This window comes from Coregonus lavaretus, assembly GCF_964263955.1.
Source record: "Coregonus lavaretus genome assembly, chromosome: 2".
Classification (NCBI taxonomy): domain Eukaryota; kingdom Metazoa; phylum Chordata; class Actinopteri; order Salmoniformes; family Salmonidae; genus Coregonus; species Coregonus lavaretus.
In genome coordinates this window covers 52,447,670-52,475,423 of record NC_139989.1, presented here as the reverse complement: position 1 = coordinate 52,475,423, position 27,754 = coordinate 52,447,670, and the positions used below count along the sequence as shown (strand labels likewise).

The following is a 27,754-nucleotide window of genomic DNA, read 5'->3' as shown; positions in this document are numbered from 1 at the left end:
GGAGTGTGTCAGCAGTTCCTGCAAGAGGAAGGCATTGATGCTATGGACTGGCCCGCCCATTCCCCAGACCTGAATCCAATTGAGCACATCTGGGACATCTTGTCTCGCTCCATCCATCAACGCCACGTTGCACCACAGACTGTCCAGGAGTTGGCGGATGCTTTAGTCCAGGTCTGGGAGGAGATCCCTCAAGAGACCATCCGCCACCTTATTAGGAGCATGCCCAGGCGTTGTAGGGAGGTCATACAGGCACGTGGAGTCCACACACACTACTGAGCCTCATTTTGACTTGTTTTAAGGACATTACATCAAAGTTAGATCAGCCTGTAGTGTGGTTTTCCACTTTAATTTTGAGGGTGGCTCCAAATCCAGACCTCCATGGGTTGATAAATTTGATTTCCATTGATAATTTTTGTGTGATTTTGTTGTCAAGTATTTAATAAGATTATTTAATTCATTCAGATCTAGGATGTGTTGTTTAAGTGTTCCCTTTATTTTTTTAAGCAGTGTATATATATACACTCTACTGTTCAAAGGTTTGGGGTCACTTAGAAATGTCCTTGTTTTCGAAAGAAAAGCTATTTTCTTTTCCATTAAAATAACATAGAATTGATCAGAAATACAGTGTAGACATTGTTAATGTTGGAAATGGCTATTGAAGCTGGAAACAGCAGATTTTTAATGGAATATCTACATAGGCGTACAGAGGCCCATTATCAGCAACCATCAGTCCTGTGTTCCAATGGCACGTTGTGTTTGCTAATCCAAGTTTATCATTTTAAAAGGCTAATTGATCATTAGAAAACCCTTTTGCAATTATGTTAGCACAGCTGAAAACTGTTGTGCTGATTAAAGAAGCAATAAAACTGGCCTTCTTGAGACTAGTTGAGTATCTGGAGCATCAGCAATTGTGGGTTCGATTACAGGCTCAAAATGGCCAGAAACAAGTAACTTTCTTCTGAAACTCGTCAGTCTATTCTAGTTCTGAGAAATGAAGGCTATTCCATGCGAGAAATTGCCAAGAAACTGAAGATCTCGTACAACGCTGTGTACTACTCCCTTCACAGAACAGCGCAAACTGGCTCTAACCAGAATAGAAAGAGGAGTGGGAGGCCCCGGTGCACAACTGAGCAAGAGGACAAATACATTAGAGTGACTAGTTTGAGAAACAGGTGCCTCACAGGTCCTCAACTGGCAGCTTCATTAAATAGTACCCGCAAAACACCAGTCTCAACGTCAACAGTGAAGAGGCGACTCCGGCATGCTGACCTTCTAGGCAGAGTTGCAAAGAAAAAGCCATATCTCAGACTGCCCATCTTAATCTTTTATTTTTATTGGCCAATCTGAGATATGGCTTTTTCTTTGTTGATTCAGTGGGTTCTCTTTCATTTGCAACCGTCAGGTAGGTTATTAAAGTCCTTCATTTCCCATACACATCCCCCTTCTGCCCATGACACACACACACATGCATGACTCAGCATACTACCTCCTGTACAAAATCTAATGTGGACTGGGCGTGACGAGGCTAAGGAATAACCACTCAGTGGAAGTAATTAACGTTGTTAATGCGGTGAGAAGGAGAGCCCTGAACAGTCACACACTCCAGGTTGAGGCAGAGAGACTGAAACGAGAAGAAATGGCGGCTAAAGCATGCAGTGTCCTGATCACGGGGGCCAACCGAGGCCTGGGTCTGGAGATGGTTAAACAGATGGTGGAGTCTCCCCGGCCGGTCCACCAGTTATTTGCCTGCTGCCGAGACCCAGACGGGCCCAGAGCTGATGTGAGAGCAAAGCTGCTGCTGCTACTGCTGGAGAGAGGAGATTGGAGTGTTCCTTATTCCATCTTGTTCTTAAGGAAACTATGTCCTTGAGGGCAGAGCCATGTATGTAGAGAGTTGGGCCAACTTTTAGAATGTTGTATTTTGTTCTAATTCTAGACATTCAGTTACATAGCCTTATTTATTCCCCATATAATGTTAATGGGGCGCTCACATGGCTGCCATAGAATGTTGTAGGAGTGTCATGTAAATGCATCATAATGCAGAAAACTAAATGGCCCAACTCTAAGTACATGGCTCTGCTCGAGGGCAAACTCCACTGAATAAGAAAAACTAGAGCCTTCCTGGAGGTGTCTGTAAGAGCATTATCATATGTTTACTGTGTCTAACCAATAATGTGTCCTTTTTGTTTAATGGTCTGCGAGACCTGGCAAAGAAGCACCCCAACGTCATCACTGTCATCCGTCTTGGTGAGTACTCGCTCTGTTCCATTATTTTGTTTCTTCAAGCTCTAGCACTAGGATTATTGAGCCTATTAATGGCACTGTTGTCAGCATGCACTTGTATTTCCTGTACTGTATGAATCACATAGCAGAGTGCCAGGTTACTCTGAGCTGGCCATCTGGGATGTTTGACTGGATACTGGGGTTGACTAGCCCCAGAACTGTTTGTGCTTTTAGGACAATTACTGTTAGGGGTGACAAGACAGCACAAACAGATCAGGGTTTAGTCTAGCGGTTGACTGACTGTTTCTCCTCTGTGTCTCTCAGACGCCACAGACCACTGCAGCATTAAGGAGTCAGCCAAGCAGGTGGGCAGTCTGGTGGGGAAGGCTGGGCTCAACCTGCTCGTAAACAACGCGGGGGTGCTGTCTCACGGCAACATGCAGACCACAAGTACCCAGGACATGCAGGCCGCATTCAACACCAACATCATGGGCCCCATGAACGTCACTAAGGTGAGAGCAGAGAGCCAGAGAAACACACACACACATACATTTTAGAGGAGGATATTTTTAGAGGAGGACACTTAAAATGTATTTGTTTTTCCTAAGGTCTGCAAACAAAAGGTGCAGAATACTGAATAATTATTCATCATTTTTGTTTTCCCTGTCTCCCTCTCTGCCCCTGTGGTCATCATTAGGAGTTTCTGCCCTATCTGCAGGCAGCAGCCACAGCCAATGGGAAACCAGGGATGTCCTGCAGTAAGGCAGCTGTGGTCAGCAGTTCCAGCACGGTGGCCTCCATGGCAACCGTCAAAGAGCTGTATCCTTTCTTCCCAGCCATCTCCTATCGCATCAGCAGAGTAAACAGACCTCTGTTACCCTGCCTATTATAACACATCCTCTCCCATCACATTATATTCCCTGTCGGGTTAGCCCAGCCATGTCAGTGGAGGCTTGTGTCAATTTAAATCGGAGGACGGGCTCATTGTAATGGCTGGAATTGAATACATGTCATGCGTTTGATGAGTTTGATACCTTTCCATTCATTCCATAGTCATGGTTCTACATCCAGTCTATTGTCCTGTATCCTCTCCTCTTTAACACCCTCCCTCCCTTCTCTCTTCCTGCTCCTCCTCTCCTCTCCTCTCCTCTCAGGCTGGTCTGAACATGCTGACGCTCTGCGCTACAGAGGAGTTCAGGAAGGATGAGATCCTGTTTGCAGTCCTGCACCCGGCCTGGGTCCGCACAGACATGGGTGGAGAAGAGGTGACTGGCAGGGTGGTTCTATTGACCGCGTTGACCTCAGGGGTATGGAAAGGATGTAATGAACAATGTTTAAGCCCCTTAGAGCAGTGTTGTCCAAATGGTCCATCAGGAGCAGGAGTCAGGACCCAATACTGGGTCGTGGCATAAGCCTAAGACTGGGATTTGGTCTGATGTACTGTTTTGATTATCTGGAGGGGTCAAGACAAAATTTGAAAGGCGTTGATTACTCATGGCACAATAAAGTATAGGAACCACTATTGCCACAGAGGCTGACCATGTATGTGTTTACTATGACCACCAGGGGGCAATCGATGCTCCAGAGAGTGTGGAAGGACAGCTGCGCATGATGGACTCCCTCACTGAGAAACAGTCTGGGGCCTTCCTGGACTATGAGGGCAAAGTCTTGCCTTGGTAAACTCACTGGACTGTACTGAACACTGGAGAACTCTGAACAATCTTTTATAATCTTTCTATAAACCTTCTATAAATATGCATCAAATACACGAATACAATCAAGTGGTATCCCCAAAAAATCTATTAAATGGAACATTTTTAAACATTTTGGGGCTTTTATATACAGGAATTGTAATATTCATTGTATCAAATCGTATATCTTCATTCATCTCACACATGTTTTTTACTACACATACCATAATATGGCAAAACAAGCCAATGTCAAATGGAGTCTTTCGATAATAAACAGTATATGATTTCTTCTATCGATGAAGTCAAAAGGCAATCAAAACAATCTCTAAAAGATCTTACAAATTGTTTTTCACACACACCGTGCCAAACATTTCACTATGCCATTACCTATGTGTCTTGTGGCTGGATATGTGCCTTGGATGTACAGCTAGCACTCTCTTTGAATGGTACTGTCAGAACCCCTCCTCATCACCAGGTGGCGCTGTTCCACACAGCCACTTTGACCGGGCAGATCTTCAGCGGGCCAGGGTTGTTGCCATTGATGTTGGCCCCAGGGCAGAAGAAGGGGAACATCCTCTCAGTGAACAAATCATTGAAGGTGTAGATGGACGTCATGTTAACAGGGTTGGAGAAGGTCACCTCCCCAGAGTCGTAGTCCAGCTGCACCCTGACCCTCTTCAGCTCCCCTGTCAGTTTTAGAGGGGTGCGTGGCCGGGTCATGGCCATGTACTCACCCTCGCAGTGGGAGATCATCCACAAGCCGCCCTCAGGGCAGCCTGAGATCCGGCCCTTCCTGTTGATGGACTCCTTGACCACACCCAGCATCCAGTCGTCCTTGTCCCCCACCTCTACCTCCCAGGCGTGGCGGCCGGTGGTGAAGCCCTCAGAGCCCAGGACGAACACAAAGTGGTCAAAACGCTCTGGGTTGTCTGGGAGCACCTGCACATGACCGCTATTGGTCACACTGGTCAGGTCCTTGTTCAGAGAGAGCCATGAGTAGGCCGTGTTAGGGTCCAGAGTTACAGGAGCTGGGAGATGGAGAAAATGGCTTTATTGATGGGTGTGTACGAAGGAAACAGTTTTATAAAATATTTACAAGTTGTGTATCTAGTAATAAATGAGTTATCGTACATCTATCAAAGTTAGTAGAAGTTAACTAGAACATTAGTTAATGCAGTTGTAGCTAACTAGCTACCCAACAAGCCAAAGACTGGAGCATAAACAGACTACTGTACTCTTGCTGTACGTACTGTACTCTACCAGAACCACCATCTTCTCCCAGACCTTGTACTTGAGGGAGCTGACATGCTTCGCCACGTTGATCATAGCACCTGTGATTTCCTCTGGACCCTTCAGAGGTATCACAGCTCTGCAACAATATAACAGCCAGTTAGTTCTAGTTGGAGTTTGGTACATTACATTATAAGGGTATTAGCTTCTCAAGTCAAAACACTTACCTCTTCTTTGTGTTTCTGTAGTTCTGAAATGGGAAAAATACAAATGTTTTGTAACTGTTTGTACTGTTAATACTGCTGGTTTATAAAAGTTCCTATTCTTCTTACCTGAAGAAAAAGAGCGTCACTAGAGGCTATCTCATTATCAATAGCGATGATGGCATGAGAGAGGGTGAGGATGTCTGCGGTGATGCCCTCTGTCTTCTTCCTCACCAGATGTCTCTTCTGTTCTTCTTCCTCCTGTAGGATAGCTATCCTGGCTTCCTCCTCATTCTGAAGGAACTGCCTGAGCTGCTCAAACTCCTCTCTGATGTGATTCTCTGTCTGCTGGGTCTGGCTCTGGACAAACAGGAGAAACGGGTCATAGGAGAGATAGAATCTTATATACAACTCTATAACAGTGGTACACAATGGCAGACATTTGTCAAAACGTTGTTTTGGTAGGCAAGCCATTGAGAACAAAGTATCTTACGACCTAGATATATCTAATTTCTGATTTGTGCGATAAATGCAATAAATTCTAAATAACTTTATTATCCCTCAAGGGGAAATTGCGAACACCAGGCACAGTACAAGGCACAACACATATTACTGCTTTGTCCACACGAGGTTAAGACCATATTTTCAAGGGTTTGTTTTTCAAAGGCATTCCTCCAACTGTTTACAGACTAACAGTGTGTGAGCTAAACATCAGTCAGTGTTGTGTTGGGGTCTGCTGATGTCCCACAGTTTCGGACGCCCTGTTTGTTGATACCTTGATGTGCACAGTTGTGTCATCACACTCCTGCTTGGCTTCATAGAGGCCACGGAGGCTCTTCTTCAGAGGGATCAATTGTTTCTTCATTTCTTCCTGAAAGAGAGAGAGAGAGAGAGAGAGGGAGAGAGAGAGAGAGAGAGAGAGAGAGAGAGAGAGAGAGAGAGAGAGAGAGAGAGAGAGAGAGAGAGAGAGAGAGAGAGAGAGAGAAATAGAGAGAGAGAGAGAGAAATAGAGAGAGAGAGAGAGAGAGAGAGACAGAGAGAGAGAGAAAGAGAGAGAGAGAGAGAAAGAGAGAGAGAGAGAGAGAGAGAGACAGATAGAGAGAGAGAGAGAAAGAGAGAGAGAGAGAGAGACAGAGAGAGAGAGAGAGAGAGAGAGAGAGAGAGAGAGAGAGAGAGAGAGAGAGAGAGAGAGAGAGAGAGAGAGAGAGAGAGAGAGAGAGAGAGAGAGAGAGAGAGAGAGAGAGAGAGAGAGAGAGAGAGAGAGAGAGAGAGAGAGAGAGAGAGAGAGAGAGAGAGAGAGAGAGAGAGAGAGAGAGAGAGAGAGAGAGAGAGAGAGAGAGAGAGAGAGAGAGAGAGAGAGAGAGAGAGAGAGAGAGAGAGAGAATGTTTTTAGAGATACTGCTGTATAGTGTATAAGAGTGTCTGGAAGCTTAGCTCAAGAAAAGCTAGCCATGCTAAAGCTCATCTGAGGTCGTGCATAGGCGGCCGTAATCAGGATATTTTGGCGATACTTTCTTAGTTCTCGATTCAGAATAAACTTTTATCTTGTTAACGTCTGTGTGCAGTTGCAGGTGGTACTCCAAAAACCAGAGAATATTTCGAAAAATCCACTTTATGTAACGAGTGAGTGACTAGCATACAGTGTAACCGTGTATGGAAGCATTCACATATCACCTTACAATGTGTAGGTTTTTTTTGTTGGAAAGCCAACTAGCAGATACAGTATCAATGGCTCTGGATCTCTCTCTAAATGTCACTGTTGTGAAATGTGACACATCAATGACAATCATGTTTCACAATAGTTATGTTTGATTGCTGACTGTACTGCTTCAAGTTTATACTGTTGCTAAAACAAGCTGGATTATGGTCAATATTAAGTAGTATATCTGAATAAAAACATTTAAATTAAAAGATTATCTGACAGAATACAATATTTGCAACAACATAAAAGAGAGGGTTACACAACCATCCAAAACTGAATGATACGAGACAAGACATTCTAACCTTGAGCTCCTGGGCCCCCTCCTCTAGTGGGATCACATGGTGGCCCTGGTGCCTCTTAGACGTGTGACACACACAGCAGAGCACCTCGGCGTCGTCCTGGCAGAACAGCTTCAGCACCTCCCCGTGTGTGGGGCACTTCGCCTCAGACTTCACTGGGACACCCCCTCTGTCCGGCCACCCACCCGCCTCGCCCTGGCTCCTCTGCTCCCTGAAGAACGTATCGGCCACGTTCTTCAGAGCCAGGCTCACCGTGGGCTCCGTCAGGGCACACTTCATGCGGCACACGGGACACTCGCGCCTCACCTTCTTCTGGTTCCAGAACTGCTGCAGGCAGGCCCGGCAGAAGCTGTGGCTGCACTTGAGCACCACAGGGTCCCGGAAGATCTCGCAGCACACGGGGCAGGTTAGCTCGTCCTCCAGCATGGAGCCCGAGTGAGAGGACACGGCCCTGGGCCGCAGAGCCATGTCCACCTTGGGGCTCTGTAAGAACGAGGGTTTCCCAGGCTGGGAGGAAGCCCGTGGGCGTTGCGCCATGACTGGCTCCTGGATCGTAGCTAGAGACTGCTGTGGTGTATTCCCTTTTCAGTGGAGGAAATATATTTCAGTAGTGCTGTAGCATCTACTCTTTCCTGAGGAAAGTTCTCTGTCAGCTCTATCTCTCATCCAGGAACAGACGCTGGACTGACAGCTAAGGGCACACAACATGGACATAGTAAATGAGGAACATGAGATCACATCCTATAGGTCACCTGGACTTGTAGAACAGGTCCTGCTCCGCCCCCCAAGGGAAAAGTGTCCTTAAAAGTCAAATCACCTCCCCCGGCGTCCTACCTACTGTACCTGCCCACAACAGGATTCTAAGAAACTAGTCCTTAGTTATTATGCCTAGCCCAACTGACCTCCCAGTCAGAGTCAGTCTGCCTGTTTCAAAGAAATGAGAGGTGGGAGTGTCATATGTGGGTAAAGCCTGGAGCAACAGGTGCTGCAGTGGGAGTAGGGTTAGGAGGCCTCCGACTGGGCACAAACGGGTTGAATCAACTTTGTTCCAACCTAATTTGTCAGCGTATTGTGATGTGGAATCTACGTGGAGAATACATTGGATTTAAAAAAGTCATCAACATAAACTATTGTTTAGAGGGTGAAATTTCAACCACAGGATTATGTCATAATTGTAACATATTTTCAACATAGACAAATCTTCCCACTGGGCACAGACGTCAATTCAACATCTATTCCACGTTGGTTCACTGTAATTTCATTGAAATTACATGGAAACAACGTTGATTCAACCAGTGTGTGCCCAGTGCGTTGTATAAAATATGTTGAAGTCAGATGCAGTGGCTGCCCATTCATTAGGGTGTTAGGGGCGGTGCCCCACTTGTGATTGGTCCAAAAAAGTGAAAGATCTATATATATACTGTATATTGTTAAAAAAACATATATTTTATATATATATTAAAATATATATATATAGTTTTTATAAATATACACTAATGTTCAAAAGTTTTAGAACACCTATTCATTCAAAGATTTTTCTTTATTTTTACTATTTTCTACATTGTAGAATAATAGTGAAGACATCAAAACTATGAAATAACATATATGGAATCATGTAGTAACCAAATTTTATATTTGATATTCTTCAAATAGCCACCCTTTGCCTTGATGACAGCTTTGCACACTCTTGGCATTAGCTTTTGTTTAAATTCAAACCAGGGTTAAACTAAAAATAGACAAATATAGGCATATGATTTCAAGCTTTGGTTGATTTCAAATGTAATCTTCAAATGAATCATTAAGATGTTGGATTCACGTCTCCATCTCAACCATAAATCTAAGTTAAAGGATAGGACTAAATCAAATCAAACTTTATTTAAAGTGCATTTAAAGTTTGATTAGATTTAGTCCTTATCTTTAACTTAGATTTTTGGTTGAGATGGAGACGTGAATATAACATATAAATTATTAATTTGTAGATAAACTGGATATTGAATTGTGTTTGGTTGTCAACACAACCAAATATCAACATTTGTAGGACCTGAATCTTCTGTGCCACTGACTTAGTCTGGCTTTAATTCCAGTTTGCCTACAAATTAATAATTTATATGTTGGATTCACATCTCCATCTCAATAAAGATCAGTTAAAGGATTGGACTAAATCAAATCAAACTTTAAATGCACTTTAAATAAAGTTTTATTTGATTTAGTCCTATTCTTTAACTTTGATTCTTGGTTGAGATGGAGACGGGAATTTAACATATCAATTATACATTTCTATACAAACTGGAATTTGTTGACAACCAAACACAATTCAATATCACTTTTGCAATACAGTAAATAGCCTATTAACTAAGTTAGCAAAATGATATGTTGGATTCAAGTCTCCAACTAAACCAAAAATAAAAGTTAAAGAATAGGATTAGCTAGTGGCTCAGAAGAAACTATCTGGCATTGTCAACCAAACACAATTCAATAATATTTTTGTAATACAGTAAATAGCCTAAAGTTAAGGCTATCTTACAAACTCATGTAACAGTATTTATTCAACCTTGAAAAGAGTAATACATCCATGGCCACATTTTGAGGTTAGCCTACTGTAATTATACAGCGCATTTGGAAAGTATTCAGACCTCTTGACTTATTTCCACATTTTAGTACGTTACAGCCTTATTCTAAAATGTATTAAATTGTTTATTTCTTCTTCATCAATCTACACACAATATCCCATAATGACAAAGCAAAAACATTTTATATAATTTTTTACACATTTATAAAAAATAAAAATAAACAGAAATATCATATTTACATAAGTATTCAGACCCTTTACTCAGTACTTTGCTGAAGCACCTTTGGCAGCGATTACAGCCTCGAGTCTTATTGGGTATGACTCTTCAAGCTTGGCACACCTGTATTTGGGGAGTTTCTCTCATTCTTTGCAGATCCTCTCAAGCTCTGTCAGGTTGGATGAGGAGCGTCGCTGCACAGCTATTTTCAGGTCTCTTCAAAGATGTTCGATCAGGTTCAAGTCCAGGTTCTGGCTGGGCCACTCAAGGACATTCAGAGACTTGTCCCGAAGCCACTCCTGCGTTGTCTTGGCTGTGTGCTTAGGGTCGTTGTCCTGTTGGAAGGTGAACATTGGCCCCAGTCTGAGCTCTGGAGCAGGTTTTCATCAAGGATCTCGCTGTACTTTGCTCCGTTAATCTTTCCCTCGATCCTAACTAGTCTCCCAGTCCCTGCCACGGAAAAACATCCCCACAGCATGATGCTGCCACCACCATGCTTCACCGTAGAGATGGTGCCAGGTTTCCTCCAGACGTGATGCTTGGCATTCAGGCCAAAGAGTTCAATCTTGGTTTCATCAGACCAGAGAATATTGTTTCTCATGGTCTGAGAGTCCTTTAGGTGCCTTTTAGCAAACTCCAAGCGGACTGTCATGTGCCTTTTACTGAGGAGTGGTTTCCGTCTGTCCACTCTACCATAAAGGCCTGATTGGTGGAGTGCTGCATAGATGGTTGTCCTTCTGGAAGGTGCTCCCATATCTACAGAGGAACTCTGGACCTCTGTCACAGTGACCATCGGTTGTTCAGTTTGGTCGGGCGGCCAGCTCTAGGAAGAGTCTTGGTGGTTCCAAACTTCTTCCATTTGAGAATGATGGAGGCCACTGTGTTCTTGGGCACCTTCAATGCTGAATAAATGTTTTGGTACCCTTCCCCAGATCTGTGCCTCGACACAATCCTGTCTCGAGCTCTATGGACAATTCCTTCGACCTCATGGCTTGGTTTTTGCTCTGACATGCACTGTCAGCTGTGGGACATTATATAGACAGGTGTGTGCCTTTCCAAATCATGTCCAATCAATTGAATTTACCACTGGTGGACTCCAATCAAGTTGGAGAAACATCTCAAGGATGATCAATGGAAACAGGATGCACCTGAGCTCAATTTCATGTCTCATAGCAAAGGGTATGAATACTTATGTAAATAAGGTATTTCTGTTTTTATTTTTAATACATTTGCTAAGAATAAGGCTGTAACGTAACAAAATGTGGAAAAAGTCAAGGGGTCTGAATACTTTCCGAATGCACTGTAAATGTCTTCTTATTTAATCATAGAAAGCGTGCATGTTCAAGATAGCATGCAAAGGTCGCAGGTCTGTGGCGATTTTCACAATTGCTGTAATAATCTGCACAGAATCTTGAACAGCATGAATAACTTAATTGCGTTATGTACTTTTAATGTAATCTCAACTGCAATCCAGGTCATTTGGTTGTGCTTTTAGATGAAGCACAGTTATAACATATTAAATTGTATAAATACAAAATGGGACATTGTATTCCTATTTGAACTTTGTTGTGCTTTTAAATAGTTGAAAGTGCAGATAACACATTTAGATGACAACTAACCCAAAAGTCTGACATTGTTTTTCCATTGGAATTTGGTTGTGCTTTTAGATGGTTGAAAGCATAGTGATTACACATTGGGAATTCAACAAACTTCTGGCTGTCTTTGAGTGGGTGAATACATTTCTAAATCTCATTGATCAACATCTCAACCAAATATTACCCAAATATCCACGTTGAAATGACATGGTGTGTCCAGTGAGCTGTATGCAGTAAACATGGTTGTTTTGGGGATTCAGGCCGTTAAAGGTTTACCATGCCAAAAACGTATAGAACGTGGGATGCTGAGCCAAGCATTTAGAAGAGGTAGTACATTTTCCGTCCCAGCACTAAGATTAGTATCAGTGCAATTACAAATTCAAGCTTAGACGTGACTATCAAACATTGATACGCCATATCAAATTCCCATTGTGTATTGCATTACCAAAGTGTCCTACTATTGAGGGCTGAAGTGAGTGATTTGCTGCATGTATTTTTTGAGGTGAGAACAGGACCTGAGTGCACACACACCCACATAAACACACCCTCATAAACACACACACACCCCCATTACATACACACAGCACTCCAGGGGGTGATGGGTTTGTCTCTCTAAGAAGAACATGTTTCCATTAGCAGGTGAACGCCAACTCAGCCAGCCTGTGCAAAATATCACCTGACTACGACCTGGCGTTAGGTCATTTTCTTGCCCCACTAAGGAAAATGACAAATGTATTTTAAAAAATTAAAGATTTTGCACTTTTTTCAGCTAAAAAATCGGACATAATATAGTAATATGAATTACATTAGGGAAAACATTTCCTGTTGAAGAGTCAAAGGCAACATTTGTGTATTCAACTGCGAGGGAGAGACATGGAAGACATCTTATTTCATAATCGTTGTCATTATTATTGCCATTATAAATCAGACATTGTAATAGAAAGCCATTCCAAAACAATGTGTCCTCAGTGTTACAGTGCCTATTATCAGTATTTTATGACAGTAACCATTTAGATATACTTCAACAGCATTGAAAAGACAGAAAAACAACCAAACCATTTACTACAAAAATATGTTGTTCATACACAGATATTGCAAGACTATGGAAAAGATAACACAAAAAAGTTATGAAAATAAATATTTTCTATTTTGAATAGTTATTTTCTATATCTTGGAACTTTGACCCATATTGCATGTTTTTGTTTTTTTATTCATCTATAAAGAAGTCATTAAAAGCCTAGATGTCTTTGCAGAAAGTAGTTTGGTTTGATAATGACATCATCATTCTGTTCCTATGGTAGTGTCCAGGTTCTTTCCTAAAGTAACAGTCTTGGACCTGGTCCTTCATTTCATTGCAGAATTGCATAATGGTGCATTTTTCTTTCATTACTTGACCGGTCCATGACTTATGTGCATAACGATTTGGCTCCTTCATGTTGAGACTGTCTGGTCCCTCAAGAATGCAGTTTATTGGAAATGCCAACGCTTTTGGCATGGATATCATTATTCATTTTTACCACCAAGTCAATTAAAACAGAGGAAATTCCTCATCAGAAACACAACTCTACTTTTCATTTAAAACACATACTTCACAACACTCCCTTAAAAAAATCCTGCAAAAACATATATTTAAAAGAAAGTAAAGGCTTGCACAGTCCACCAATAAGTAAATAGTTTTTTTGTTTGTTTTTTTACAAGTACTTCATGTAATACCGTAATATAACACTGCTTTTCTTAATACTGGAGTTTCCCTTACGTCTGACAAAGGGGACCATTTAAGTACTAACCAATCAGACCATCTTTGTTTACTTGCAGCATATCCCAGTCAGTTAAGTGCAGCTTGTTTCTATAGTTTATTCACTTCAGAAAAACTGTTAGTGATTGTAGTTTGAACCATAGAAAAAGCTGCAGCAAATTCTGTAGTGATAGCCTATGCATTGTAAACCTTCAGCAGCCAAAACCCTCCTTCACTAGTGACACTCCCAACGGCACATAAAACCAAAAGAACTCACAGAGAGGAGACAAAAACTAATAGCACATGCTAATAAGACTGTTTTCTGACCATGTGATTTGACCAGAACATTCTGGGCCCGAGCGTCTCAATACGCCTCTCCCTGAACAACACTACACAGAACACAAATACTGTAGTCCAGTGCTATGTAGTGAGTGACCGCTCCAGTGAAGTACAATGCACTTTTCTTATATTTTTTACAGCACAGTGCAAAGTGGAAAAAAATCTGTTTGTTTGAACTCAAACATCAAAGGTAGGTGTATGTAAGCCGTGGTCTCTCATTTCTCCCACTTGTTCTCGGGATTGTTCCTAGGAGGACTAGTGGAACAAAGACATGGGGGTCAACATGTGACGTGTTCCAGGTCAGGAGGTGTGTCCACAACCACAAGACCCGGAAGAAAATTGAAAAGCACTTGCTGTTTGAACACAATAACCTCCACGTGTTGCATTCAATAGTCTGACTGTGATGAGAGCCTGATCGCCAGAGCTAGTGATTAGAGTCCTCTATCCTCTCCCATACACTGTCTCTATCCTCCCAAAGAATCTCTCCCAAAAGTCTCCCAAAAAGAGTAGTAAACTCCACGTAATAAAAAGTACACTGAAAACATTAAGTAAATCATATGATGGTAGTGTGGTGTTTCCTAGTAGTTCTGTTTGTTGCGGGTTGGCGCCTTAGCGTTCAAAACCACACACAGGTTGTTCCCCTGCTCCCTCCGGTTACAGCCGGCCAACCTTGGCGTCCCCGATGGCACCCCAGACGTCAAACACAAATTCGTCCGGGAAGGCGAAATCACCGAGAGTCTCGTCCAATGCCTCGGCAAACTCATCTGGGTTCTTTTTGTCCTTCCCCAGCTCCACCATTGTAGCAGCTGACAGTGAGGGAGAGGGGTGAGACAGGGGTCAACCACAGCACAACAAAGTACTAGTAAGTTAAATAGTTAACCAAATAGCTACCCAGACTATCTGCATTGACGCTTTTTGCACTAACTTTGACTCATCACATACATTTATTATCTGTCACTTTATTCCTCGTTAAATGTACATATCTACCTCAATTACCTCGTACCCCTGCACATCGACTCGGTACTGGTACCCCGTGTATATTGCCAAGTTATCGTTACTCATTGTGTATCTATTATTACATGTTTTACTTTTCTATTATTTCTCTATTTCTTTCTCTCTGCATTGTTGGGAAGGGCCCATAAGTAAGCATTTCACTGTTAGTCTACACCTGTTGTTTACGAAGCATGTGATTTTAAGTGGCAAAACACAAGTCACCACTTTGGTAACAGGAGCTGCATGTGTGAATCACATTCACACGTATACACACACTGTCTCCCTTACCCAGCTCACTGTCTCTGATGCCCATGTAACTCTCCAGGAGGTCATCCACTTTCTCTATGGCCTTCTCCTCAAATGCAGAGGGCTGACAAACAAATACCACAAACATAGTCATGACCTGAAAACATGTTTACCTTATTAACGGTAATAGAAGAACCAACACACACACACACACACACTCACCAGCTCCTCCACAGTGGCTGGGCCTTTGGAGCGTAAACGCAGGGTGCCCTTCCCTGTCCCCAGCTGGGTTCCTGAGCCAGCCCGGGCCCCTCCTGACCTCTGGCCGATCATGTCTACAGGTAAGGGAGACAACACAACATGTCAAAGGAGCATCAGGTTCCTAACCTCCTAATTCTATATCTAGCTAGTCAAGGATAATATAAGAGCAATTAGTAAAAGGCATTACAAAGTTTGATAACTGCTTACTCATTCCTAAATATAATCTGTCACACCATAATATAATTCATAATTATTTTGTTGGCAAACACAATCTCTCTCACACACACACACATACACAAACCCACCAAAGGCTTTCAAGGGCTCCACCATCTTGAGAACAAAGTCCTTCCCCTTGGGCAGCTCCTTGAGCATCTTGGCCACCTCGTAGTGTCGACAGCCAATGAGACTGTGGCCGTTGATGGACTCAATCATGTCTCCCACGTTGATGACCTGGATCTGATGGACCACGCTACCCTCCCTTATTCTCTGGAAGGGACAGGATGAGACAAAGTAAAAATAGGACAGAGACTAATTCACAATTACACACAATCAGCCAATTTGGCGCTGGGCAACATAAACAAACAACTTATCTTATATTCAATCTACTGTACATTCCACACTGTCGCTGCAATTGAGGCTCTGTGTTTCAAATGCTCCCATTTTGTTCTATTTTTAGTCCTCTGTGTGTGATGCTGATACATTTCCTGCCACTGCCAGCCCTATTCAGAGGTGACAGACAGACAACTCATTTCCTAGCCAGTAATCTTGCCCACCTTGATGAAGGCGTAGCCAGCTCCATTATCAGTGATGGTCAACCCCAGGGCATCCTCCCCCTTGAACACCTCCACCTCCTTCCTCTGGCCTTTGATATGGGCGAAGATGAAGTCCTCCAGCCCAATCTGACCCCCCAGTAACTTGTCCATGTCCACCTTGTGAGAGTTCAGAGTGCAGAACATCACCTGAAGAGGTAGAAAGTGAGTCAGTAAAGGGATAAACTGAAGCAAATCTCTCACTCACACATCACACATCTGAAACACACAAGTCAGTTGCCAAATTGTTTACCTCTGGTGGTGCGATCCCAAAGGCCTCTCCAATCTTGGTGTAGAGCTCTCGCACGTTGCTGAAGCCCTCGATGCGTCCCGTGGGGCTACCGTGCGCTAGCTGGGTGTGGAAGACCAGACGAGGTCTCAGGCTGGTGGGTGGGGGTGGCAGACCCTCCTGGGTGGTACTCTCCCCGAGCCCCACACCTCCTCCATCCAGGCCGTCCATTCCTGGGACGTTAAGGCCTGCTCGGATCGGCTCAGCTTCCTCGTTCTCCACTAGTGGAGATGCCTTCTTCCTTCTACCCAATCCAAGAGGCATTTTTATCCTTCTGGCTGTCTGTCTGTGGAAGTGAACAGATGCTGCTTTGGTAGGTAGCCAAAGGTCCTGTCCAGCACAGGTCTCTCTCAACAGTTCTTCCACCTGCTCTAATACCAGAGTGTTTCCAGCCCAACCACAGTGATGATTCACCACTAGATAGTGGTCGTTGTAGCTAGCTACTGCTGTTGTTGTTGGGACAAACTTGTTTCCAGCAACTTCAAGTGTATGGCAACTACACATTCAGAGTGCATCTGTGAACAGATTGTGACAGGTTAGTTAAACATTACTACCAACCCCCATAGATAGTGCATCACATCACAATACACTGGAAGATAGCTTTCAAAAACGAGTGCCAAAACGCCCATGAGCTAATTAGCCATCTATCTAGCTAGCTCACCCTTAAAACACTTCAGCCTACTTGTCTTGCCATCAAGTTACATGGCATTAGATAAGATGATAAACATCTCAAATTGAATCAGAGATTGACACACCAATTTTTAAACAACAGATTGTCAACTAGGTAGCTAACTTGTTAGCTAGGTAGCTTGTTGGCTAACACAATATTAGCTGCTAGCTAGCTGAGAATGAAGGAACATGGCAGTCAAGGCAAGCATCTTACCAGAGCTTTAGTAGCTAGCTAACGCGAGGTGATTGATTCAATCCATACGTGGAATGGAATATCAAAAAACTAGGCTACTTCTTCATCCAAAGATTGTGAAAGTAAAGTTAGATCGCCTTTGAATCGCTAGTCTTGTGAGATACGCTAGTAACAAGCTAATGAGGAATGAGAGGAAAGGATGATCTGATGGTATGTATCTTGTTCAGCAGGGGTGTTTTCACTAGATAGCACAGCCACAAAGTCAGAATTGGCTATGTCGTAAAACATTTACAAAACAAAAATGTACTTTTTGGTCTTCATTTATGGTTGGGGTTAGGCATAAAGTTAGCAGTGTGGTTAAGGTTAGGTTTAAAATCAGATTTTAAGAAGAGCAATAGTAGAAACAGGCGGGGTTTATTACTTTGCGGCTGTGGTAAGTAGTGACGACCGCAGGGGTGGGACTTCAGCGCTGTACAATGGCTTCCTCCACTATAGGATTCCTCTCCTCGTCTCAAGCTCTTTGATGCCCCCTACTGTGAAGCACGTTTTTTCAACCCTCTGTCCTAGGAATTCCAATAATCCTCCTGGTTTGCATGAATAATTCAGCTACACTGTCTGTAATGTATTTCTAAGCAGTGGTGTAAAGTACTTAAGTAAAAAATATTTTCAATTACTACTTAAGTCGTTTTTTTGGGTATCTGTACTTTACTATTGATATTTGACAACTTTTACTTTTACTCCACTACATTCCTAAAGAAAATAATGTACTTTTTACTCCATACATTTTCCCTGACATCCAAAAGTACTTGTTATATTTTGAATGCTTAACAGGACAGGAAAATTGTCAAATTCACGCACTTATCAAGAGAACATCCCTGCTGATCCCTACTGCTTCTGATTTGGCGGACTCACTATACACAAATGCTTCATTTGTAAATGATGTCTGTGTTGGAGTGTGCCCCTGACTATCCGTAAAAAAATAAAAAATACTTTTGATAAAGTATATATTTTTAATTACATTTACTTTTGATACTTAAGTATATTTAAAATAAAATACTTTTACTCAAGTAGTATTTTACTGGGTGACTTTCACTTTTACTTGAGTCATTGTCTATTAAGGTATCTGTACTTTTTCCACCACTGTTTCTAAGTAATGCTCAGACAGGCTTTTACAAAAAATGCTCCGCTTTTGATTCTAACATGTAACAGATTCAGTTCCCATATGTCTCTCACTCCCTTTAACCCCTGGATGTGGATGTGTGTTGTGCAGAAGATTCGACAATCTGCTCCGGGTTGAACAAAATGCACTCTGTTACAATGGTGCGGTGAACCTAATCAAGTTAGCTAGTCCCTAGTTGGCTAAAATTGTGCATGTGTTAAATAATTGTGTTGTTAAGCAGAAAGTAGCTGGTTCGTGCCCCATGTGGGGCAGAACTAAATCCACTCGATTACTTAAAAGTTTGACATGGGCCTAAATAAGACAGAACTACAACAGTTTGTACCATTTTATTTGATATTTACAAGTTTGCCAGTCTTTGAAACAACTAAAATACCACAAAATGCCAAGGGGACCTCATTTCTTCAAAGCATAGGACAAATATTTAAAATAAAAATGTTCAGTTTCATACAAATTAAAAGCAGAGTGCTAAGACCTATTTGTCAAATAGAAATCTGGGTGCCTAATAATAATAATAATAATACAGAACGTCTGTGCAAATTTAATAAAAACAATTTAAACTTTTCCATCAAAAGGAAAACATTTGCAAATAAAGCAAATATTTAACAAAAAAGTTAAACTGAGATTACACGTCTCTACATTCATGTTAAACCACATGTTTATCTGTCAAAATTAAATCAAATAAGAGCGGAACTCCACTTGGAGTGGAATGATAAAAGGGAAAGTGTTGACTGATAATTATTCCAACAACCTCAATGACAATCAAACCAGGGGTGTATTCATTACATCTCGCAACAGAAACTGTTTAGCGTTTAAGAACCAAACAGAAAGAAACGGGGAGTGACATACCTGAATTTGTCCAATATAAACTATTTTTCGTTACAAAACGTTTTCCGTTTGGAGTAAACGTTTGTTGCAAAGCATTTTGTTATAGATTAAACGTTTTGCTACGGAATCAGCGTAATGAATGCACCCCAGGTTAAAATATGTATTTCAAGTACTTGAAAATTTAATTTTGTTCAAATAATTCAGACATATTTTAATCGTACAACTGACTCACTACTACTGGAATGATTTTCTTATTTACCACAGATGCTTAGGCTTGCGTTACCTCAAACAATGCGCATCAAAATCAGTTCACTACATAGGCAGGCCAATTCTGATATTTCTTCCAATAATTGGTGTTTTGACCAATCACAACAGATCTTTTCGCAGCAGAGCTGATCTGATTGGTCAAAACGCAATTTAGTGAAAAAAAATGCTCAGAATTGGGCTGCCTGTCTAAACGCAGCCAAATTAGACCAGTCATTGTTTGCAGTGTGTAAGATGTATAGGATATGACAAAATAAAAAGGATGATGATCTTAACGGAAATGGTTTGCATAGAGCTTTCAGAAGTAGTAGTACCTATTAGTATCACAGCTTTAACAGAGTTAAAGAGAGAATTTAAACAGCTAAAATGCACTGCTGTTTTGAACAGCTTATAAAAAGAGTCACTGCAGAGTAAACACACATACAAGTTCATCATACTTACAACAATAGTGATCCTCAAGTTAAATGTAAGGGGTCCTAGAGAGGTCAAAACATATCACACTTTCTTATAGTATTTCACAATAAGATGGTGCACGTTTGTCTACACACACAACACAAACGAGGTCAATCTCGCATGCGTGACGTGACATTTTCGTGACATTTGGCACAAAATAGATAACACACTCTTGATTAACTGAAATCTATACAACTGGAGAAGCTACACTACATGGCCAAAAGTATGAACATCTCATTCCAAAATCATGGGCATTAATATGGAGTTGGTCCCTCCCTTTACTGCTATAACAGCCTCCACTCTTCTGGGAAGGCTTTCCACTAGATGTTGAAACATTGGAAGTAAGTCCCCACAGCATTCAGCCACAAGAACATTAGTAAGGTCAGGCACTGACGTTGGGCAATTAGGCCTGGCTCGCAGTCGGCATTCCAATTCATCCCAAAGGTGTTCGATGGGGTTGAGGTCAGGGCTCTGTGCAGGCCAGTCAAGTTCTTCCACACCGATCGACAAACCATTTCTGTATGGACCTCGCTTTGTGCACGGGGGCATTGTCATTCTGAAACAGGAAAGGGCCTTCCCCAAACTGTTGCCACAAAGTTGGAAGCACAGAATCGTCTAGAGTGTCATTGTATGTTGTAGTGTTAAGATTTCCCTTCACTGGAACTAAGGGGACTAGCCCAAACCATGAAAAACAGCCCCAGACCATTATTCCTCCTCTCCCAAACTTTACAGTTGGCACTATGCATTCGGGCAGGTAGTGTTCTCCTGGCATCCTCCAAACACAGATTGTCCGTCGGACTGCCAGATGGTGAAGCGTGATTCATCACGCCAGAGAACTTGTTTCCACTGCTCCAGAGTCCAATGGGGGCGAGCTTTACACCACTCCAGCCGACGCTTGGCATTGCGCATGGTGATCTTAGGCTTGTGTGCAGCTTCTTGACCATGGAAACCCATTTCATGAAGCTCTTGACAAACAGTTATTGTGCTGACTTTGCTTCCAGAGGCAGTTTGGAACTCGGCAGTGAGTGTTGCAACTGAGGACAGACGATTTTTACACACTACGCGCTGCAGCACTCTGTGGTCCCGTTCTGTGAGCTTGTGTGGCCTACCACTTTGTGGCTGAGCCGTTATTGTGAAGTGGAAACGTCTAGGAGCAACAACAGTACTTACAGTTGACTGTGGCAGCTCTAGCAGTACAGAAATCTGACCAACTGACTTGTTGGAAAGGTGGCATCCTATGACGGTGCCACGTTGAAAGTCACTGAGCTCTTCAGTACGGGCCATTCTACTGCCAATGTTTGTCTATGGAGTTTGCATGGCTGTGTGCTCGATTTTATACACCTGTCAGCAACGAGTGTGGCTGAAATGGCCGAATCCACTCATTTGAAGGGTTGCCCACATACTTTTGGCCATGTAGTGTATCAAGTCTGTGTAATCTGTAGGGAGTTGCCTGGAGTGAATTCCCAAAAATGTTCATTCACACCTTTATCTCTGGGTTAGTTTGAACATGATTTGCAAGTTGTGCTCAAGAAACCCAAGTTTTGCCCCTCCCATTTAAACTTAAATAATTTCCTGAATTCTATTTGCTCTTAAGTTCCCCAACATAACTCACTGCTAAATAATACCGGTGACACCAAATATATATATGCATTGTATTTATAAGTATATCTACATTCAGGTGTGTATCACTGCTCCTGAGAGATATAGTTGATAAGTTGCCTGGAACAAATATTCTGGAAGCACTATCAAAACAGCTGGATATCACACGAATTCCACGTCAGTGCTGTTTGCCACAGTCATCTTCAACTCTACCTATCCCTCTGACCTTATAACAACCAGCTCCAGTCATCTCTACAGGGCCAGACCAACCCCTGCCCTATGCTCGAACACAACCTATTATCCAATGTCTAGCACTGGGTCCCCCAGAAGTTTCTTTATTTTCCCTTCCAATGCGAAATGTAATACTGTCAATAGGACATGTAAGTAATACAATCTAAATGTTGTAATAATATTAACAGGAAAAAATGATGAACCAAACAGAACAGCTAACATCAGAGAACAGAGACCAACATGTTACTCTGTCAATATCTCATGGTGGTTAAATATATAACTGAATTATAATTTGGATCAAAGGTTGAATCAAAATAAATGGGTATAATTCCCAAACAACTAGTCTGTCCTGGGCCTAGGGTAAGGACAACTGTAATGGAAGAAGACAACTGGCTGTCTTAGTGTTTGTTAGGGGTCTTTAAAAAGCCACTCAGTCATTCAAGGAGGAAGAATCTGAGTCAGTGCATCGCGGGCACTCTGCCCCAACTTCTCAGGGAATTTCACTACAAACTCCAGCACCATGTCCCCCCTCTTCTCTGGGCACTTGGACAGGGGTAGTCCCTCTCCCACGATACGCTTCTTCATCCCAGGTTTGACCACGTCTCTGGATGTCACAGTCACAGTCCTGCCGTCCAGAGTGGGAGCGCTGACCGTGCATCCACACAGTGCCTGATGGGAGAGAGACATATAGATGGTCACAATTAGGTGTGTTATATTTTAAGTTAAAGAGTACAAGGCCTGGGAGCTGGGCTGGGCGGTATATCGAATTAATTTGAATTTATGTTTTAGCGCGATGTTCCAAATGCCTGTATTGTACAATTTTCTCATTTTTATAAGCGTTTATGTGCGCTTGTTCTCATGACGTTGTCTTTTCGGTCTTGTCTCCTTTGTGCCTTCTGTGCTGTGTGCACCTCCCCACTCACACCAAGCCCCTCCCCCTGCCAAAGATGAAAGATCACTTCTTCCTCTGACAAGCAGTTTCAACTCGCTATTTGCATTTGAGGTTTGGTCCAACAGAATCGGTGATATGGACACCGAAACACATTGAAACATTATTTTACTGTAGAGGAGAACTTAACCTTTCTAACGATACCCTTTTTATGTCTCAACTCCCAAAGTTTGCGCAGAGCAGACCCTACTAAAAACATCATTGTGGAAAATGTAAGCTCAGTTTGCTGCTTGCAGTACGCACCTCTAGCAGCATTTTAGCCACAGACTGTGCTAGCTGTCTAGTCTGTGTTGTATAAATGTGCAATGAGCATAAAAAGACGCATTAAGGAATACGGTATGAAAGTGGTACTTCCTGTTGTCTCGTTTTGTAGGCTAAGAACAGGCTTCAAATTTGCATCCTCAAATTCATGAAAACACAGTCATATAAGATATATATTCAAATGTAAGTGTTTCCAAGTGAATTAATTTACCATATGCCAGTTTAACGTATTTGACGGCCAAGAAAAAGCACAAAGCCGATGTGCTTTTTCATTAGAACTACAACTCCCACCAGCTGTATATGTCTCCCTTTCGACACCTTGCCGGTCTACAAACAAACTTATCATTTTCAAAAAGTAGGCCTACTGGCTAGCCAAACGGCCTGTAACTAACAGGTTTTTACTGTCCTGTGAGTCCTCAACTTGAGCAGGCATGCTAACAAGGCTGCAGGAGTTTTCGTTCAAATTAGACTTTTCTAACTTTCGGCAATGTGTCTTACTTCTTGAGCGTAATAAAAGGCATTGGGTATGAGCAAATCAATACACGAATACATAATTATATATATATATATATAGTAAAAACGGCTAGCTGGAGCCGTCTGAGCGGTCGGTTATAATTGGTTCTGACTCATTACAGGCTGTCCGGCAAGAACAGCACGGATGCTTCTTAGTCCAGGACTTTTATCATCTTCACCACCACACACTATAGTATTCACACTCACACACAGAAATCTTCAGTTGACACAGGATGGACTTGTGGTTTTCTGGATGCATTGTACCCACAATCTTCCTAAAATAAACACACATTTGCTAGAGTGCATTTGGATGATCCAGAAGAGGATTGGGAGAATGTCATATGGTCAGATAAAACCAAAATATAACTTTTTGGTAAAAACTCAACTCGTCGTGTTTGGAGGACAAAGAATGCTGAGTTGCATCCAAAGAACACCATACCTACTGTGAAGCATGGGGGTGGAAACATCATGCTTTGGGGCTATTTTTCTGCAAAGGGACCAGGACGACTGATCCGTGTAAAGGAAAGAATGAATGGGGCCATGTATCGTGAGATTTTGAGTGAAAACCTCATTCCATCAGCAAGGGCATTGAAGATGAAACGTGGCTGGGTCTTTCAGCATGACAATGATCCCAAACACACCGCCCGGGCAACGAAGGAGTGGCTTTGTAAGAAGCATTTCAAGGTCCTGGAGTGGCCTAGCCAGTCTCCAGATCTCAACCCCATAGAAAATCTTTGGAGGGAGTTGAAAGTCTGTGTTGCCCAGCGACAGCCCCAAAACATCACTGCTCTAGAGGAGATCTGCATGGAGGAATGGGCCAAAATACCAGCAACAGTGTGTGAAAACCTCGTGAAGACTTACAGAAAACGTTTGACCTGTGTCATTGCCAACAAAGGGTATATAACAAAGTATTGAGTAACTTTTGTTATTGACCAAATACTTATTTTCCACCATAATTTGCAAATAAATTCATTAAAAATCCTACAACGTGATTTTCTCATTTTGTCTGTCATAGTTGACGTGTACCTATGATGAAAATTACAGGCCTCTCTCATCTTTTTAAGTGGGAGAACTTGCACAATTGGTGGCTGACTAAATACTTTTTTCCCCCACTGTAACTTGGTTGGCAGCCAAACTTGTGTCTTCATCTGCCGACAACGATAGCCCCTCTGACCTGGAGTGGGAGGGGGTCAGAGTCCAAATGTGCATTTGGGGACTCTAATTGGTGTAAACCATGAGGCAGTGACAGACAGCTGAGAAGGGGCGAAATCACCCTGACGGGATTGTGGGGAGTCAGGTGCACAGACATTGCCTTTTTTACACACACACAACCTTGTTTTCATACATTTGATTATACAAGCTTGAAACCCTTTCAAAAACACTGTACAGGGCTTGCAATAGGAGATAGTAAGTAGTAGTACTTTCATACCGTATTGGCAACTCGTTCTCATTCTGAGAAATAAGCTTCTTCTTATCAATGTAGGTAGGCCACAAAGTGGACAGGCTTTCATTTTGTTCAACAGTAGGAGACAGGAGGGTGTGTTCATAACAGTTAAACTGTTCTAACTTGTTAGCAAGCAAACAGATCCAAGATGGCTAGACTTTAAATATAAAGATTAGCCAACTAGTGGATGTACATTGTGCATGGTTCTGGTTAACCTTTTTACAAAAATGACATTTTCATAGATAGACTTAAAAGCCTGATCAGTGATTATTACAAAAAAGCAGGTTAACCTATTTTGATAAAATAATATAATAATTAGTGGGTTGTGGAAGGCTTACATTTAGCCTAGGTATAATTTTACAAGCCATGAATTAATTCGATTATTCCGGACTGTTTGAAATGCAGTATATTGAACTTTAAACTGTGCAACAAAGCTTGGAGAAAAATATATATTAGAAAAGTTAGAAAACAAATCAACATGATTTTTTTGGCCATATCGCCCAACCCTACCTGAGAGCAGCAGAGAAATATCATTACCATCATTACAGAGAATACAAGTGAAAGAGTTTAGTGGGTTACGTTTATGACTGACAATGTTTAAGACATCACAAAGCACTCACATCTCTGAGGGACACTCTAGCAGGGTAGATGATATCGGAGCCATCCCGGCGGAACACAGGATGGGGTTTGTCTTTGACCACAAACACCACGTCAGCAGGAATGTTAGTGGGCGTCTCATCTCCCTCCCTGGGGAAGGTGATCTTGGTCCCTTCCTTCCAGCCTCGCTTGATGTCCACTGTCAGGATCTTGTCCTCGCTGCGCATGCTGCAGCCGTCCGGGTTCAGTCGCTTACGGGAGATCTTCATCTTCTTGGTGCAGCCGGAGAACACCTCCTCCAGGCTCACCTTCAGCTCGTGCACCACCGGAGAATCTTTCTTCTTCTCCCGGCCCCCATGGGGACCCCCTGGCCGGGATTTGAAGGACCTCTGGTGTTGGTGGAACCCTCCCATTCCACCCGGCATGCCCCCCATACCGAATGCGGCAAAGGGGTCGTCAGTGTCCATGTCATCGTCTCCGTTGCGTGCGAAGAACTGGTCGAATGGGCTGCGGCCGCCAAAGAACTCGGTAAACATGGCGTGAGGATCTCCATGGAAGGTGTAGTTGTAGTTGTTGGGGCAGTTGGGACCACCACCCCCTCCGGCTGTGGGCCCCTTTAGGCCTGGTAAGAGTGAACACAAGAACAAACATCAACAATTTTATTTTAGAACAAACATCACATTTTATTTTAAATCACTTTCTGAATCACTTATTCACAACATTTTACATTTTAGTCATTTAGCAGACGCTCTTATCCAGAGCGACTTAGTTAGTGAGTGCATACATTTTTTCACAACACACTTAACACTTCCAGACATACCATCTCTCTAAATAAATAATGCTAAAAGCTAATGATTAAGCATGCTACATTTCCACCTGTGTCTTCAGGGGTCACTGACAGAGAAGTGTTTCTAAAAAGGTGTTCTGCAATGTGTCACAGACCATGAGCGACGTGACAGGAGGAAGGAATTAACGTTGTGACGTGAACAAACTAGCCCCACTGACAGTTTCAACTCATAACAAGCAGGAAAGTTCCAGCAAGTTCTCGAGAGAACTGTAGCGCCTCTGACTGTTTCTGGCGCTCAGTTGCGTCCAAGATAATAACCACAATCGTTTCTAGGGCTACAATCAAAGAAAAACACAAACAGTAACATTTAAGCAATAACGTTAGATACAATCGTCAAAAACAAGGGCCACGGCTGATACAGCTAGTAATGTTACATAGTTGGCAAACCTGACAACGTCGATTGCGCAAACAGGTTTGGTTACAATGCACGACATGGAACCAAAAGTTGATGCGTTACCTTCTTCTCCATATCGGTCATATATATCCTTTTTCTTTGCGTCGCTGAGGACATCATAGGCTTCAGCGATCTCTTTGAATTTATCCTCAGATCCAGTGGACTTGTTTTTATCGGGGTGATATCGGAGGGCCTGCTTTCGATACGCCTTCTTTATCTCGTCCTCAGAGGCGCCTTTCTGTATACCCAACACTTTATAATAGTCTTTACCCATTACAAGTATCCTCAAGTAACGCTTGATATTCAAAAAACCATCGTCAATTCACCAGTTAATCTTTTATCAGACAGACTGTCAACCAATCACACTGAAATGTAGTGTTTGAAGCTGGCTAGCTAGCTAGCTAGCTACTTAGCCAGAGTTGACAGCTGCAAGGGCAGCCTACAAATCTGACCCTCCACGATTTTTTTACCTATCAAACTTTGGAGTTGCATAAATATATCTCACTCTCTGCTGAATACACCTATTTATGAGGCGAAATATCGTGGCTACTCAAAATACGCTTTTCACCATGTCGCTAGCTAGCCACCATGCAAGAAACTTCCAGAACTCGCCTAGTGGTGCTGATACTGCTGTGACTGAAATCTCCGCCCTTTGCTACGTCATGCTTTCAGAATCCTTGGGACGTCCCTATGAAGTTGAAATGTGAAATGGTTAAGCCTCGTCGAGAACCAGGCGTGACAACTGGTTAGGGTTTATGGCATGGACGTCCCAAGGATCCCTAATAGCACTGACCCTGTCCAACTCTAGACGAACTACGTCCACACCACCCCTCTGCAGCAGTTGCTTGCACAGATAAAAAGGGTTAAATTGCATGTTCAAGGATCGGCAACTGGCGGCCCAACAACATTTTGCTTAGTGCCCCCAAAAGGGTGG

General features: G+C 42.6%; 4 protein-coding genes across 4 annotated transcripts; 1 reads left to right on the top strand and 3 right to left on the bottom strand.

Moving 5' to 3' along the window:
- Window positions 1–1,636: 1,636 nt before the first annotated feature.
- LOC311139575 (C-signal-like) lies at window positions 1,637–3,903 on the top strand (the record flags this gene model as incomplete). The annotated part of the gene is made up of 6 exons (XM_084174475.1): window positions 1,637–1,780; window positions 2,193–2,247; window positions 2,548–2,735; window positions 2,921–3,082; window positions 3,378–3,530; window positions 3,790–3,903. The coding sequence occupies 6 exons, from the start codon at window positions 1,637–1,639 to the stop codon at window positions 3,901–3,903; spliced, it is 816 nt and encodes a 271-aa protein (XP_084030601.1).
- Window positions 3,904–4,382: 479 nt separating this feature from the next.
- Window positions 4,383–7,885, bottom strand: LOC311150505 (E3 ubiquitin-protein ligase TRIM35-like; the record flags this gene model as incomplete). The annotated part of the gene is made up of 6 exons (XM_084187995.1): window positions 4,383–4,942; window positions 5,165–5,283; window positions 5,372–5,394; window positions 5,477–5,707; window positions 6,123–6,218; window positions 7,352–7,885. 6 exons carry the CDS (start codon window positions 7,883–7,885, stop codon window positions 4,383–4,385), a joined length of 1,563 nt encoding a protein of 520 aa, XP_084044121.1.
- Window positions 7,886–12,620: 4,735 nt separating this feature from the next.
- LOC311147078 (PDZ domain-containing protein GIPC1-like) lies at window positions 12,621–17,424 on the bottom strand. The gene is made up of 7 exons (XM_084183702.1): window positions 17,285–17,424; window positions 16,366–16,916; window positions 16,077–16,262; window positions 15,609–15,789; window positions 15,265–15,377; window positions 15,085–15,166; window positions 12,621–14,609 (listed from the first exon to the last, which is right to left on the bottom strand). The coding sequence occupies exons 2-7, from the start codon at window positions 16,903–16,905 to the stop codon at window positions 14,458–14,460; spliced, it is 1,254 nt and encodes a 417-aa protein (XP_084039828.1). The 5' UTR covers window positions 16,906–16,916; window positions 17,285–17,424; the 3' UTR covers window positions 12,621–14,457.
- Window positions 17,425–21,627: 4,203 nt separating this feature from the next.
- Window positions 21,628–27,454, bottom strand: LOC311143867 (dnaJ homolog subfamily B member 1-like). Its single transcript, XM_084179740.1, has 3 exons — window positions 26,884–27,454; window positions 25,603–26,201; window positions 21,628–22,484 (listed from the first exon to the last, which is right to left on the bottom strand). Exons 1-3 carry the CDS (start codon window positions 27,092–27,094, stop codon window positions 22,254–22,256), a joined length of 1,041 nt encoding a protein of 346 aa, XP_084035866.1. The 5' UTR covers window positions 27,095–27,454; the 3' UTR covers window positions 21,628–22,253.
- Window positions 27,455–27,754: the final 300 nt, after the last annotated feature.